At 38.1% G+C, this 17,500-nt stretch overlaps 1 protein-coding gene across 1 annotated transcript; it reads right to left on the bottom strand.

Annotated features, from left to right (window-relative positions):
- Positions 1–6,922: 6,922 nt before the first annotated feature.
- Positions 6,923–13,413, bottom strand: LOC125041180 (zinc finger protein 37-like). The gene is made up of 5 exons (XM_047636010.1): positions 13,282–13,413; positions 11,464–11,850; positions 11,050–11,214; positions 10,274–10,409; positions 6,923–9,693 (listed from the first exon to the last, which is right to left on the bottom strand). Exons 2-5 carry the CDS (start codon positions 11,848–11,850, stop codon positions 8,390–8,392), a joined length of 1,992 nt encoding a protein of 663 aa, XP_047491966.1. The 5' UTR covers positions 13,282–13,413; the 3' UTR covers positions 6,923–8,389.
- Positions 13,414–17,500: the final 4,087 nt, after the last annotated feature.

The raw sequence follows: 17,500 nt of genomic DNA, 5'->3' as shown, positions 1-17,500 counted from the left end.
TTCCAGTTTCCTCCCCTTTACCTGCTCCTGCTAGCTGCTTAAGCATATCTCAGATTTCATTCACCTTTAATTTGGCAAAATATCTTCAAAGTTGCCAATGAAACATTAAAACATTTGCAAACATCTCCCAGTATCTGTTGATGTAATGTTGACAAATGTACCATGGTACTAAGGGTTAAAATATGTGAATATCAAGTTCGTGAAAAAATATATACAAACTTCTGAGAAGCAGTTAGAGTGAAATATAACTGAATGTTTTATACTTATTGATTTAAATTATCATATAGCTATACACTTGCTCTAAGGCCCACTCCTTTCTTCAGTTGAAAAAAAAATCAAGCTAGTGTTTTTCTAAGAATGTGCGGTGAAGTTAATTATTTATAACATTAAACTATTCTGAAGACTGAAGTTACTAGACCTTTGTGTATATCTTATGTTATTTAAAAAGATATTTTATCAGTTTTTTTATGCTCATACTTTTTCCAGGATGTCATTCAGTGATAGTGATTCGAGAGGATAGCAGATGAAACATTTGTATCAACAGCTGTAAATAAATCTCACATTTTTCTTAAGCCTCTAATTCTCCTGCAAATTATGTGCAATACAAAACATATTTTTACTGAAGAGTTGCATGTTGATGGTAGTTTTGACTACTACAGTTGAGAAAGATGTATCAGCAAGGTAACAAATAAGACTGCACCACTGTTTTGATGAATACCATAGTTGGCTATCTGTTGCAAGTAATAACCCAACAGTAACGGGTATCTCACTGCTGAGATGATCAATACATAGGCAGTAGCCTGCCATCTCATATGCGAGACATTTGTGATCTCAGGTAATGCTCTCACGTTCAGTATATGAAATTTTACATATATAGTGATTTCTTTCTTATTAGGTTCCATTTGTCTTATAAGACTATTTCTTTGCTTATCATCAAATAATTACTAAATCAATAAACAACCTACTTTCTTCAAAATATAGAATGAATGAATTGCCAGACAGCATAAACACCTAGTAATTAAAGAGGAAGATGCCACAAAGAAAATAATGGATTTGTAAAATATTTAATTTCAACAGTAACATTTCTAGTGAAAAATATATTTGAAGACAAGAGATGTGGATATACATTAAGCTGGTAAAAGAAAAGAGAAGTCCTGTTCAAGATTTATGCTATATTAAAACATTCGAAATGGGGGATTCTTGGAAATAATTCTCATATGTTCATTAACTCCTATCACTTGGAGAGGTCAGCTCCCCAATCCTTTTTGCATGTTGTTGTCATGGGGGGCCCTAGGAGACGGAGGCCCAATGTAGGGGATCATTCCTACTTTGGACTTCAGCCCTTGCCTCAACTAATTTTGCAAGGTCTTCTCTTCTCCCTGTTTCCTTTTCCTTCTCTTCTTCATCTCCATCTTCTGTCCACTTATCCAAATTGTTAACTCATTTTTACCCTTTTCACCACAATACTTTACCATAGTGTTATATGACCTTTGATGTCTAGCACATTTATTTGTTTTAACCATTAACCATTAAGTGGGAGAGGTTATCTAAATTGGAAATGCTATCTTGTACTGTGATCAAAGATTACTTTTTTTTTAATCTTTGTCAAAGATTCTTCTAAAGTTTGAGAATAAATTGTGATTTTTAAAACTTTTTCTTACAACTCAAAGTTCAGACTAATTGCAAAAGCTCTAAGAAATTTAAGTAAAAGGTGAAGTCCTCTCCAGATGCTATCAGTGTTCTTGATATAATTCAATTATGTAGTTAGTTGAAAGAAATATTTAAATGAAAAAAAAGGAAAATTTTATAATGATAAGTAATCATAAAAAAACGTGCACAAAGTTCCTTACTGATAAAATGTCTGTAATCATCAAAAGCATATATATTGGATTACAGTTACTGCTCAGTAATTTAACTGACCAATAACTCAATTGTCAAATGACAGAACTACTCTACAACATGACAATGTAATAGATTACTTCAAGACAAGATCACGAGCAGGACTGCTGCATGAAGTTGGCTCCCTGTGATGCCTGGCAGAAAATTCTTGTCTTAGAAAATTCAGTCTAGAGTTACTAAAGGTATTTTCAGTTTGACATAATAATTCTCTGAATACAATTTGTAATGCAACAAGCAAAGATTTGCTTTAAGTTGGGTTTGAAGTAGTTGTCATGCTGTTATCACCAAGCAGACAAAATACCCATAGGTAAAATGGTTTTATGATATATTACACTAGTATATCATAAAACCATTTTATGATATCTTTAGTTACTAAGGCTGTCACTAAACACATGCCTTGGATGTTTATACATCAGGATAATATAGTGTATCCTTCCTGTTTCATTTGTTGTTAATGGTTACTGGTTAAAAGCAAAATAAGTGTGCTAGACATCTAAGATCATTTAGCACTATAGGAAGGCACAGTAAATCTTCCCCTCTCCCTCCCCACACTATCCACAGCAGACAGACTAAACATTCCACCCCTTCTTCTCCTACCACACACTCACCTCTACCTACCTTTGCCTCTACTCCTCAGACCCAAATTGACAACAATGCCCCTCATCCACCCTCAAATTCCACAACTCCCACTCCCTCCACACTCAAAGTGACTGTCGATACCAATCCTCCTCCTACTCATATTCCCCCTACACCCATTCCTCTTATTCCCCAATACAGCCCATCACCCCTAGCTCCAGGTCCACCCACATTAACCCTCCCTCCATCCCCTCTATTCCTTCCACTCCTGGATACACACATGAATCCCTTATGTCACAAAGGCGCCTTTCCCCAGATCCTCCACCTCCTGATACTACATCACCTCCCCCCTCTCATTCCTTATCTCAGCCTCTAGCTCCTTCCCCTTCAAATTCTGCAACACGCACTGTAACCATTATCATTCATAGATCAACCAAAGTTGGATAGGACAATGCGTGGAACTGAAAGAGGGACATTACATAGGGAACATAGCGGTGTATAAAGAATGTGACATCAGTTAGGAGTGTGTTAGACGGGTGTTGCCAATGCGTAAGCTGGCGAAAGCTGTCTCACAACGTCTGTTCCGATGAAATGGAGCTGACCAGGCGGATACTGGTAGTTTTACAGTATGTAATTTATTAGTGCAAGGACTTGACCAGAAAGATTGCCATTGGTTATACAAGAAGGTGTTAAAGTGGGGGTGATAATCCGTGGCTGGAATATGTGAGAAACGTGGTTGGTGTGATGTGGACATAGCGTGCTAGAGTATCTGTCTGTTCATTGCCGGGGATTCCAACATGGCTGGGCACCCAGCAAAATCTGATAGTTTTATGAGTGTGGACAGGTAGAACAACCAGTTCTGGATCTTACAAACAATGGATTGGTATTGGTGTGTATTTATATAATGAGAGTTACTGAGTTACGACAATCAGTAAAAATGGTGAAAGAGGAAGAAAGGAGTGAGTATATATGTTTTAAGGCAAAAAGGAGTGCATACAGTTATGTAGTAAGGACACTGGATTCAGGAGGGAGGGGGTATTTGAAAGTGCGAGTTGGGAAGGTTACTGCAAAACCAGCACCAGAGGTGGATTTGGAGCCATCAGTGTAAACATGAATACTGGAGGAATGGATGGAGAAATGGTCAGGGAAATGGGTGAGAAGGACAGCGGATGGAATATTTTATTTTTGTGAGTCAGGGAAAACAGAGGAGCAAATACGGGGGTAAGGTATAAGCCATGTAGGGACAGAATGGACAGAAAACGGAAGAGGAAGAGGTCAGAGATGGGGAAAATGGGAATGGGAGAGGAGGGTATCCATGCAAATGGAGAAAGGAGTGTGTAAACATGGAGAAGAAGGTAGGAAGTAGGGATCGTGGGATAGTTTGGTGAGGGAAAGTTGGTGGTATTGAGCATGGCATCGGAGAGAGAAGGGTACGACGTCGAGAGAGAGAGATATGCCTGATTCAATATACAGGCTCTCAACTGGAAAGGAATGGAAGGCACCTAGGGTTAAGCGAAGACCGCAGTGGTGAATTGTATCAAGATGGGCAATGAGGCAGATTGAGGCAGAGGAGAATATGGTACCGCCATGTATCATTTTTCTATGTCAAAGAATATGGCCAATACAGATTCATGGCATAAAAATTCAGATGTAATATATGTCTCGAAATAAGCAAGGGGGTCATCTTGAGAGAGGGTACCCAATTTATTGGATTTCAGGAAGGGGAGGATAAGAGCTTTGCCCCAATGAGAAGGAAACTTTCCTGATGTCCATATGTGGTTGAAAATTGTTAATAGGAAGGATAGAGAGGAAGATGGAAGGTGTCAGGGCCTTCATGGGTGTTGTGACACGACTGTAAGGCAGCAATAAGTTCAGAGGAAGAAAAAGGAGCATTCTAGGACTCAGCAGAGGATAAGGTGAAGACTATGGCGTTCCCTGATAAGCGTAATAGAAGAGAAGTGTGGAGAAAGGTGAGAACCACTACTGACCTAGCAGAAATAGTCACCTATCGACTTGGAGAGGATCAGAGATGATAGTACCTCGAATTTGGAGGACTGGGCCTAGATGGGGTAGGGTGATAGTTTATGGATCCGACGTCAAACTGTTGAGATAGATGTAGATGTAATTGAGGAAACATAATTTCGCAAGCTATTGGTTTTACTGTTCCGGAGTGTATGACGAAGACAGGCGGATGCTCTTTTGAAGAAAATAAGGGCTGATAGTTTGATTAGGGGTGCCTCTTTTGTTGCGGTAACTGTTTCAGGTTGCATGTTTTAAGCGAAGCGCATTAGTGCAATCGGAATTCTAGAACACATTTGGAGGTATAAGGTCTTGAGGTTCGAGGAATGGCTGTATAGGCTCCTCTTAGGACTGTAGTTGTGAAATATTGTATCATATCTGAAATAGACAAGGAGGATGGAAGGGTAGGTATACCAGAGAGGGGAATATGAGTAGGAGGAGGATGGATATCGGCAGTCACTTTGAGTGTGGAGGGAGCGGGTGTTGTAGAATTTGAGGGAGGATGAGGGGTTTCAGTGTCAGTTTGGGACTCGAATAGATAGGTTTGAATATCTTCAAGAGTTTCTGTAAAGGAGTTGGTTGGGAGCTTTGTGAGACAAAGGTTTTCTTATGAGGGGGGGGAGAAGAGACTGGTGTCTGAGGAGAGGCTAAGGTAGGTGAAGGTGAGTCTGTGGTAGGAGAAGAAGGGGTGGAACGTTTAATCTGCTGCAGGTAATGCGGGGAGGGAGAGGGGAAGGTGTTGGAGCTGCAGTAGAGATTAGAGTATCTGGATTTAGAATAGCAAAATAATTTGATTGGAGAAGGTAGGAGGTAGAAGTGGGGAAGTAAGAGAAGGTAGGAGGTAGAAGTGGGGAAGTAAGAGAAAAACCTCGTCTACATGCTTCCTGTCTGGCTTCACGTTGAGGGAGTCCAAATCTGAATCTGAGAGTTGTAGAGAGGAGGGGTGGTAGTTGCAGTGTTCACAGCTGTGGTCAAAGGAGAGCCTGGGGTCAGGGAATTGAGAGAGTTTGAATTAGTAGGGCTATTTGATGAAGCCTCATTGCCCCTAATAAGGGTATAACATCTTCACTATTGGTATGGTAAGCCTGGAATATGTTGGGGAAAGAAACAATCCACCCCTCAGAGTCCCCTTGAGGGGTAAGGACTAGACAACTAAAACAGATGCCATTTAGGACTGGCACAAAGTCAGCCTTTAATCTCTTCAGCACGGCTCTCACACCTTAGGAACTGGATAGCAAGAGGGGTTGGGAGAGGGACGGAAATGAAAAAGCAGGAGGGGAAAAAAGACCATGCAAAATCAGTTGAGTCGAGGATTGAATCCCAAGGCAGGGAAGTTCCCCAGCATTGGATCTCAATCTTCACCTTCTAAGCCACCCCATGACAAAGGGGCAGAGCGGGCAATATTACTGGAGTAGGGAGTAAGAGAAAAACCTCGTTGACATGCTTCCTGTTTAGCTTCACACAGAGTGAGACCAAGTCTGAATCTGAGAGTTGCCACATCAGACTCAGACTTGTAGGTGGGGCAGCCCTTATAAAATACATCATGGGGCAGCCACAGTTGGCACATGTGCATGACTGTGCAGAGCAGTTTGAACAGTTATGACCAGGTTGGGCATATAGAGGGCATTAGGCTGTGGAACGGCAGTGTTTGACAGGATTTCCTAATTGCCAACAATTTTGACATTGATGGGGAGGTGGTTGATATGGCTGGACACCAATGTAAACATTAAAGGGAAGGTCATGTCTACTGAAAGTAATTTTGGAAATGTTGGTGACCTCTAGGAGGAATGGAGTAGCATTGTCTTTCACAGCCTTTCATCCTTTCAGCACAGCTCTCACACATTACGAAGTGGATAGTAGAAGGGGTTAGAGAAGGGATCTAAACAAAAAAGCAGGAGGGGAAAAAGACTATGCAAAATTTGTTGAGTCGAGGGCTGAGGCCCATGGCAGGGGAGATCCCCAGCATTGGGTCCCAGTCCTCACCTCCTACGCCTCCCCACGACAACAACAGGCAAGGGATTAGGGGGGTCATTTGTTGTTAAATTCCTCTCCTAATTTATTCACTTTTGTCAAATATTCTGTATGTTCGGTTATGTAATCATCTGCCTGTGTCTATCATCAATCCTAGGCATAGTAATTTTAACTGATGCCTAATAGCAGTGGCCTCACCAATAAACCTATTTCATTATATCTGGAACTTTAACTCCTACACAGAACTACTAATGCCTGGAAAGAAAGGGCTATCAACACTGAAACTTCATGCAACAACTAATCATAACTTCAGTAAATTTTCCATTGTTTTTCTCCATCATACTTCCATACATTGAAGCAGTCACATGGTCATCCACCCAAAATTAAGCGCACCACATTTTGTCATGATGTCTTTGTGTATATTCATCATTACAAAAGGCATTAAAGAAAGAGCAACTGAAGTCTTCATATTTTATATTTATCTGGTTTACACAGACTTGAAGTTCTTATAAAAAATTACTTTTTTGAACTTTTATACTTCTCTTCATGAACCTATACTCTTTAGATACAACTTCTTTATCTGGAAATGAAATGCTGTTAAAGCATGTTTGTAATAAAAATGTATGGCAACTATAGGCACCCTTATTATAAATATGTAATTACAGAATTTAAAATTTCTCTTTTTTTCAGGAAAAGACTGTAGAAAAAAATCAAGAATGAATTACTGAAATGAATGACAGAAGAAAAGATAGATTTAGAGATTAATGAATGTCTTGCTCCCAATGAAGCAGGGACAGATGAATTGAGATTTCTGCTCTCTTTATTATCACTCTAGTTTTTTTTGCTTTAAAAACTCCTAGCTGCACTCAACTAATGCCAAAAGTACCTGAACCATCTAACCTTTTTCAGGGCCAAAATCTGGCTCATAGATAGGCCAAAGCATATCTTCCTGAATTGTAGCATGGATTAATCTAATGACCCGGAGTCTTTCCAAACAAAGCCAAACCTTATCCTATCTTACTGGGAAAAGTGATGCATCATACTGTCATCAAATTCTGCGTCAGATCTTCTGTCGACAACATAAAAAGGGAAGTGACACAGAATTAAGTAATGTAGGCCAATTATATACTTATTACTATATCTTCACCAGCAGCTCTTCCAGACCAAAAATATCATTATATAAGACAATGTCAGAAAATATTGTTTATGACTATATACAAGATGATTCATAAAAAATAAAATAAAATTGTCATATTCTGTACCCTTACTACAATAAACGCTTACACTAACATAGCTACAATATCACCAGTTAAAAAACACATAAAATTTGACTGAATTTTATCTGAAATAAATGAGGTAAACCAAGAGAAAACTGAATAAACTGATAGTACATTGAAGAATATACAGAAAACATATAAAACTATGAATTCTTGGCAACTGTAAACAGATGTTTTAACACTATTCTGGAAGTATGGCACTTGCATTATTCAAATCATGGTATAAATATTTACAGTAAATATTCAGTATTACAATTACTTCAAAGTGAGATTATTGCAGTGAAGAATCCACCAATTACTTCTGCCCAGTAGCAGACCTACTCAATTATTGATCAACATTGTCCATAGACTGAACAATATTTTTTCCCTCATACTGCATTATATTAACCCAGGAAATACAATATAAAAATGAAAGGGAAAATATGGAGGGGTACCATGCATCAGGTACTTTCTAAGTGAGAAGTGATCAGATTCTGCTGACACACATTTTAACATATATCTGTCTTTTAAAAATCTTAAAAAATCAATATCTTGCAACTGCAGACCACCAAACTAGTACATTCCAGCCCCAATGATCATATCTTTCTACAAAAAGTATCATCTTGCATGAGTTTTGATGGAGAAGATCAAGTTACTGTTAAATCTTACTACCACTGACCCAGATTTAAAGGTGCATAGTGCCCTACAGTGCCCTGACTTTGAAATGTACTAAACATGTACCCCATTGTTTCCCCTGCACCAGGCTGTTCTCGGTTATCATTTGTTGGGATGACAAAATGTGGTATAGTTTCCTCCATGCCATTGTGGGCTGGCTGAGGAGGACCTTGAGGTAAATGCATGGTTGTTGTGTGGGTAGGTTCTCTGTTGAACTTTCTTTTACGCACTATTCCAGGCATGGGGCTTCTGAGGTTATTGGCCCCACTGCTGCCTTCCCCAGCCGTTGCTGATGTTATAGGTGCATTTGCTTTTACATAACCTTCTAGATTTTCCATGTGGCCATGCTGTTTTATGTGTGCTAACACAAGGGGCTTCCGCATAAATCCAGCACCACATAAAGTACACTCATAGGGCTTTTTGTCTGAGTGTGTGAACATGTGAGCCCTACAGTTATTGGATGAATTGAAGGCTTTTCCACACACTTCACATTTAAATGGCTTTTCTCCTGTATGTATTCTCATATGCTTTTTATAATGCTGCTGATACACAAAACCAGCTTCACAAAACTCACATTTATAAGGACGTTCCCCTGTGTGAATGCTCATGGTATGTCCATTCAACAAACGTTTCCACTTAAAAGCTTTGTCACACAGTTCACACTTGTATCTTCTCTCCTGCAAATGGGTCACTCTCTTATGCGAGGAAAGATTGCTTTTCTGACGGAAACATGTTCCACAAATGTCGCACTCAAAAGGTTTTTCTCCTGTATGAGTTCTTTCATGGTCTTCCGCTTTACTTTTGGTTGTAAACACTTTGCTGCACTGACGACACTTGAACTGCTTGATATGAGTTATGTCAAATGCATGACAGCTTGCTTTTCTTTTGATATTCTTTTTCTTGCCTTTGTGTAACTTTTTGTGCTTCACCAAACTGTCAGCTGTCAGGAAACTTTTCTCACAAATGTCACACTTAAGGGAGTCACTGGTTAAGCCATGTGTTTCAATGTGTCTGGCAAGTATAGTCCTGGACGAAAATTCTTTGTCACACATAGTACAGCTTAGAGGGGTATTTTCATCATCTGTTTCCTCTGCCTCCTCGTGGTCCTGGTCTGTCTTTTCCTCCTCATCAAAGTCTCCGTGCTCTTCCTTGAGCTCGACCTCTGGTGCCAAACTCTCATCCACCCCTTTCACAACCAGCTTCCCTGATTTCACTGACAAGTTGCCGGATTTCCGAGGTCTACCAACTTTGGGTGGCCGCCCTCTTCTACCAGGTCCCTTGGGTTTTGGTCCTTTGGCTGGAAGATAGGAATTAAAAAACTTAATACACAGAGAAAAGCAACCACATGAAAGTAATATTTTTGACTTTGCAAAAGTCAAAAATTAATGCAAAAGAAATTAATGTGAAAACTTAAATCTTTGAATTATTCAAATAAATAAGTATCTAGAACAGGGAATGCCTTTACCTACTTCCAGAAATAAAAAAAACATTAAGAGAATCTGATTTCATTTCATCATTCAAATATCAACTCTTAAACAATATCAATCAAAAATTTAATGCCACGTTACAAAATATGTCAAATATATATATATATATATATATATATATATATATATATATATATGTATATATATGTATATATAAAATAATAACTACATGCTATTGAACTGACAGAATCTTATAACATATGCAACTCAAAAATTTCTCCTTTTCCTAGCTGAAGTTCTATCATAAGGTTTCCCCAAATAACATTTCAAAACTTACTTGCTATGACTGAAGAGGATGCTGATGTCATAAAGGTGTATTTTTAATATTCAACCCAATCTACACTATCATGATGATAATAGAAAAAATCATCCTCTTATCTATATTCATACCTGGTGAAGTATTTTTCACAATCTTTTTCTCTTTTGGAGGAGGAGGAGGTTGTCTGGATGGTTCTTCTAATACTGCTTTCCCTACCAGCCCTTTCTTCACTAAGGCCAAAGTCATTGTGTACTTACTTGAAACCACCTGAAATGGTACAGATGAAAGTCAAATTATGAGGACAAATAAACTTTTTGTTATTTCAATTCACTTCATTCTTCCACACTTTTTTTTCCTTGTGATTATAAAAGGACAGCCACCTAATGACACACAACTAATACAGTTTATTAGTCAAAACAATAAAATGTAATGTTCATTTTAGTTTTGTTTTGTATATACACATAGATGGCTCCACAAGTGCTCAACCCCCATGGAGTCAATTGGTAAACCTTATGAACTCACCTGACTTCCCTTTACCATGAGTTTTCTGATTTTTTTCTTCTAATATAATCCACACTTAAGTTGTTACTGTCATTATTGATATTACAATTATTATAATGTTATTAACAATCCTCATAGAATGAAAACAAAAATCCAAAAATCTAGGAAAAGGGTAAACAGGTGAAATAGGTAGAACTAGTAACTGACTTCTTGGTGACAATGCACTTGCGGAGCCATCTATGTGTTAACACATTGAATGAAAAAAAATCATACTGCACATGACATGAATGTACATGCTATAGCCTATGGCAATGAGTTAAAAGCAAAATTGTAATTTCAGTCACAAATGCCCTAACTGGTAATTCAAAACTCAAGAACTACTAATACCACATGACCACTCCTGTACCTGTTTCATGTTCACCAACTGTCCTTCCAAGGCATCAATGTCATCCAAGAGTTTAAAACACTTCTTACAAACAATGCTCGAATGGATGGAAGCAGCATTGAGTTCCTGGTTCACAATAGAGCCTAAAACATTGTGGATCTGCATCTTCCCAAAAGAGGTTGTGACCTATGATGAGAAATGGTTGTTTTAGAAGATGGATATAAAGCATTTGCTCTCAATCTCAATGAGAATAATTACCTAATAAATATTGCAAGATATTTATTCAGGTCTCAAATTCAGGTAGATTATTTAACAAGAATTAAAATTTTCATATATATAAGAGTATATTTATGAAGATAGGTAAATCAATAAATTGATACAAAGATATATAAATATTTTTTTAGAGTTGCTATATCAGTAAAACAAAATGAATACCTTATCAGAAAAGACTTCCATTCCTCCTTTTGCAAACATTCCTAGATGAACATTGCACACCAGACAGTGGGGAGTTGCAGAACCTCCAGTTCTTGGTATTTTATGACTTTGTTGTGGTTGTTGTAGCTGAGGTTGCTGTAACTGCTGCGGCATTGGTTGTGGTTGCTGCTGCTGTTGCTGCACCTGAGCAGGCTGTACATGGGGAGGTGGTGGTGGTTGTTGATGAGGTTGTTGTTGCTGCTGTGGTTGTTGTGGATGGTGCTGTTGGTGCTGAGTTTGTAACTGATGTTGCTGTTGAATCTGCTGCTGTTGTATCTGCTGCATCTGTTGTTGCAAGCCAAAGGGCTGCCATTTTTGCAGGATCTGCTGCCGACTATTCCACTCCATCTGTAAACACACAAGGTTGTTCAGAAACATTGAAATTGATATCACATTTCTATCTAAATCATTATGAAAATATATATGTTTGGCACCTGAACAAAGAGATTATTACAACTTAAAAAAATGACAATCAAAAATCTAAAATATTCTATATGTAACTATACATTTTCTTTGACAAATAAAGGAAAAATTATTCCTTAACTAATTTTATCCTAACTCATATATGAATTTACATCTGCTCATAATTTTGGCAACCTGAGACTTAATAAACAATATTCTTTATTCATCCAAGCTCCAATAAGCATACTAATATTATATAAGTCTTCTATCAGTTTTTATAAAAATAAGAAAAATATGAGGGATCTCATAAAGTTAAACTTCCTTGATCCTGATTTTTTAAAGCAAATATTATGTATAGAATTTTTTTTTAAAGAGCAAAAAAAATGTACTAACATCATAGAAATATAAAAAAATAACAATCAATTATGACAACTGGTATGACATTTTAATATATTTCCAAATGATAACAGTATATTATGTACATTCAAATGAAACAAAATTTCAAAGACAAGGTACCACTAAAAATTACACTATAAAAATTAATACAAATAGGAAACACTGGAGAATATGTGTTCCACTGTGGGTTTTTTTTTTTTCAAATGAAACAAATTTGCATTTTGCAACTATTCAAAAAGTACACTTAAATTACCCTTAAAAAGCATGATCAGACCTGAATCAACCATGCATTTCCCAGTGACACTATATTCATTCTATTTTTATTAAGGCAAATATTCACTTGGAAGGTTAGTGATTAGTGGCTGAAGGGAACATGCCCAAATAACACTGTCATATTCCACTTAAATATCATAACCCATCAGCTGTATTATCATCCTAACCTTTTAATTTTCAAATAGTGAATGCCATCACAGACCTGCCATTACCAAATGATTATCACCACCAACTTGTTAAATGCATCTTCACCTCAATAAAGAAAACAGTGTAACTACGAAAATATTATATAGGCCTACCCTATATTCCCACACCAGGATATTTGTATAAAATAATATAGCATTAATACAAAACTATTTCGATGAGTATAATAACAACGAGCCTAACGAAAAACAAAGTAATGACCCTGTCTTTCTCAGAGCCCACTCGCTTGAACAAAAGTAATCCCCAGCCTTGACCTTATCTTCTTCCCAATCCTCTATTTTTTCTTCAAAATTCCCCCCGGCACTCTGCAACTCGCCCAGAGCCAACAAAAGGCTCGCAAGAGGTGAAGAGAGCAGGTGTCACGCCCCCACAGCATCCGAGAGACGTCCCTCATCTCGGCGCCTCGACATCCCTCCTCCTTCAGACTCATCTCATCTCCGAAACTTTTCAACTCTCTCGACCTTATTTCGAGACGATTCTAAGACTTGTCTCACGAAAGCTCACCTTGACACTCTTCCCAGCAGCTGGTTACGACGCGGCGAGGGCGGCGGGCATCAAACCCAGGCAACAGAAAGAAAAATAAACCAAGAGGACGCGGCTCGGGCCTTCGCCTCCAGTGGGAGCTTGACCGCTTCTGTTTTGTTCCAACAATGTGCGCTCGAATCCCGACCTTTTAGTCTTTTAAAACTTATATATTATCGTGATGACTAGAGCAGTGTCAATATTTCTTGGGTTTGTGTTTTTTTCTTTATATGCCATATAAAACTCTGCTGTTCAAATTGTACGGATGTGGTTATCTTTGTTATCTGTTTGAATTTTCAACATGAAAAATTAATTATAATGATCTGCCTTTATTCACAGAATAAATTAAACTTTATCTACTCATAGAATACAATCATAATGTGACAATGTGCAGATCCTAATAGTTTTAGTTAGGAAAGCGAAACGGTAAAGCTCTGAATTACTGCGTATGACCTGTACTGTTACCTGGTTCAGTGATTTAGTACTATTAAATATCAATTTGCCCTATGACATTTGATATCAAACTTTTGCAGACGTATATCGCAAAAGATAGCCATCGGCTGCGTATCATATCATAAGAGAAATATATCGCGAGACATTGGTAGCACTGTTTTACGAGATCAGTGTTGCCAACATTTTATGGTCGCTCAGAAGTACGATTTTTTATGCGTCGTTTCTTAACCGCAATCGCTGGTTTTATGCTGAATAAAGAAAATCCTCATTCAATAGTACAAAAAAAATTCGGGCCTCTAATTTACACCGAACTTTATCAAGATTCCTAACCATTTCTTGTAATGCATGTTACGATCGGTGCTTGCTATATTCCCTACTTATATTTTGTTCGTCTCTTTGTTATGTCTAACTCATTAAAAGACCAAGAGGTCGACATTCCTCTTGCTCACAAGTCTTTACACATTATACAGCAGCACGGATTGATAAGTTAAGAAAGCGGGTTGGAGCAAGCCGTCTGCCCTTACATGCATAGGCCCATTTGTATACATGTTTATATGGTTTTAATTTTTGGCGCGGGTCAACGCCGATGGCCTGCACGGCTGAAATATGCTAGGGCAACCAGAAATAGTATCGTTGGAAGAAATTAAAGGAAGTCCATCACCTTGCGGATGGACCACAATCGAATAGACCTCCTCGAAGGGGGTCGCTGCCTGTAGAAGGAAGGTCAGATAGGCTCAAGAAATCTGGGATCCAGAAAATCTTCCAGGCCATATCGAAAAGGGTCCGCGATTGCCAAGAGATGGGTCAAGACTGTTGCAAGCTATTGGCCAAATTAGAAGACACATGTAGCATAAAACAGAGTCGCTCCGGAGGTCTGTCAGAACCCTAGAAAAGTAAACTAAACTGACATTTGGTTGCGCGGTGGTAATTGATGTCATTTACTGTTGTGGCTGGTAGGGGGCACCTAGTGTACTATGTACAATAACGCATAAGTCATAGGGACCTCTTGAACAGAGCGCCTTGTAGCCATGCAGGGGGGTAAGGACCATTGGAGCAGGTCGGGGAGCCATGGCTAGGACCTCCACCAAGGAACAATCAGCAGCACTTGCCTCTGGAGGGGCTAATCAGCCGAACCGCCCATTACATGATGGTCGTTAAACGGGGAGAGTACAAGGAAATGCTCTCCCACCTATTTCAGTCCACTATGAGGACGTCCGGCGACAGGAACCTGTCAACATTGTTATGGGCGGAAGCAAAGAGGTCTACCTGCAGAAGACCGAACTGTGACGACAGGTGCACGACAGGTCATGTCAAGACAAGGGTATGCCATGCGGATCAGGGCCTTGGATGTTCTGAGAAGAGAGGGGGGGCGAGAGGAGTCTTGCCTGTTAATGCACTGTTGTCCAAAAGAGCATGGGTCATCCTCCCTCGAAGGGAATGTACCCTGATGAGGGAGAGCAAGACAACACACAACTGTCAAATGTTGACGTAGGCTCGACAGAGCGCGAAGAGCCATGGCCCCAAGCCCTGGATTTTCCCTTTCCTGGGGGTTATCGAGACTAGATGGGACTTTGAGAGGTTGAGCCTTGAGCTCATCGACTCGCCTAGTTGTAAAATTTGATACACCAATCATCCAGGTATACATACAACTTTTGACAGTCAAATTAAGCTTGAGGTTGGCTAACACTAGGCTATAAAACCGGAAAAATATGCTGACGTTAATATAGAAATTAAAAATCAATTGAACCCGTTGCCCATATCACACCTATACTGAAATAACAACATATAGTTATTAGACAGGGAAACGTGTTACTGAATCATATGCAATATTGCCCCTCAACTGTTTTCATACACACACACACACACACACACACACACACACACACACACACACACACACACACACACACACATATACATACATATAAACACACACACACACACACACACACATATACATACATATAAACACACACACACACACACACACACACACACACACACACACACACACACATATATATATATATATATATATATATATATATATATACATATATATATACATATATAATATATATATATATATATATATATATATATATATGTGTGTGTGTGTGTGTGTGTGTGTGTGTGTATTTATATATATGTGTATATATATATATATATATATATATATATATATATATATATATATATATATAAGTATGCATGGGTTTGTATGTGTGTAATATACACATTCATACGTATTTACTTATATACACATCTATGTATATGGTAAACATCTATGTGTGTGTGTGTTACACACACACACACACATTGGCAAGAATTTATTATTATTATTATTATTATTAAAATATACCGACCTCATCTGTGATGTACCAAGTATCGACGTCAGATTTCGATTTTTCGTCGGTGAGAGAAGGCCGAGTCTGAACAACACATCCTACTGTATTGAAGTAACTGTCAATATAACGAATTCATAAATATTCCGAAAATTACAAAACAAGTGTGTTGAAATATGACGTATTTCACCAAAAAGAATGAGTATCCTGTCTACTCCTCACCAATCCTGTGTTACGCTCGTCCGCAAACGGAAAACGAATTTAAGGCAGTCAGTTATGAGCGAAAGCATATCTTCCAGCAGCAATAGGCGAAGAAATGGATGGAAATATCAGTAAGAGGATAAACAAATTGCTTACCAGCAGGATACGAACAACAACAAAAAAGGAAATCTTTACATCGATTTCTAGTCGTTTTGTATATTGTTTTCTTTTTCTTTTGGTTATTTTTTTTCTTTTATTTCTCAAATATATGTGAAATTATCTATACGTTTTATGTGTATTGTAGATCATTATTGTAAAGCTGTAATTTAGGTACAAAATTGATGTATTTTGTGTAAGTGGACTAAACAGGTTTATTTGAGGCTAGCCCTTAAAATTACTTAAGTCTAGCCATGGCTCTACATATTTTCTTTAACTACGTTTTAAGCTTTTTGATGGTAAACTTGTGTATTTGATATGGTATTGTGCACAGGCAGAATAATGATTTAGCGCAAAACAGTCCTGAATTTACACTTTGTGTTTCTCGTGTAAATAAGTTACTGCTGTTAATGATCTATAAAAATACGAATTTTATTTTTTCCCCTCTTATTTCCGTGTTGCTGGACGATACTTTGGTGGATAACCTTCCATCTTTGCCCAACAACATTTAAAAATAAGATTACTAATTCTACCGTGTTTCTCATTTATACCCCGCAGAATAATGTGTGTTTGGGATTCCTATATCAAGGAACAGGAAAGGAAGGTATGCAGGCGAGTCGACGAGTGAGGACGAGTCATCAAAGAAAACTAGAGAATGAAGGAAGGGGAAATACACTAGATGTCTCTAGTGTATTTCCCCTTTATGGTCTGTTTAACAACTACCAAACTTATGGGATGCTGTTGGGCAGACAGGCATTTTTTCACTGACCTGTTCACTGGTCTAGAGAAATCTTAGACATACTTCTTTACTTTTAAGAGTGCACAATGTTTAGTCTTAAATTTGCAAATAAAAGTATTATTTGTTTAGCTATTCATAAAATCCTAGTATCATGATTTAATTCACACAAAGGCTATGAATAAACAGTATTTGTAAAATCAGTTGGGGCAACCTGAACCACGCCTGAAGGTGCCCTGTCATTTGATATAAAACTAATGTCAAGTATTGGCTACAAAGTAAGTGATGTATATTATTTTCTAATAAGATA

The sequence above is a fragment of the Penaeus chinensis genome, chromosome 30, assembly GCF_019202785.1.
Source record: "Penaeus chinensis breed Huanghai No. 1 chromosome 30, ASM1920278v2, whole genome shotgun sequence".
NCBI lineage: Eukaryota > Metazoa > Arthropoda > Malacostraca > Decapoda > Penaeidae > Penaeus > Penaeus chinensis.
The sequence above is the reverse complement of the archived record's forward strand: the minus strand, read 5'-3'. Positions and strand labels throughout refer to the sequence as shown.

Coding starts and splice junctions, on each gene's coding strand:
- LOC125041180 (XM_047636010.1), bottom strand. CDS start 11,850: ATGGAGTGGAATAGTCGGCAGCAGATCCTGCAAAAATGGCAGCCCTTT. Junction 11,215..11,463: donor TGGAAGTCTTTTCTGATAAG/GTATTCATTTTG, acceptor TTCTCATCATAG/GTCACAACCTCTTTTGGGAA. Junction 10,410..11,049: donor AGTTGGTGAACATGAAACAG/GTACAGGAGTGG, acceptor GTACCATTTCAG/GTGGTTTCAAGTAAGTACAC.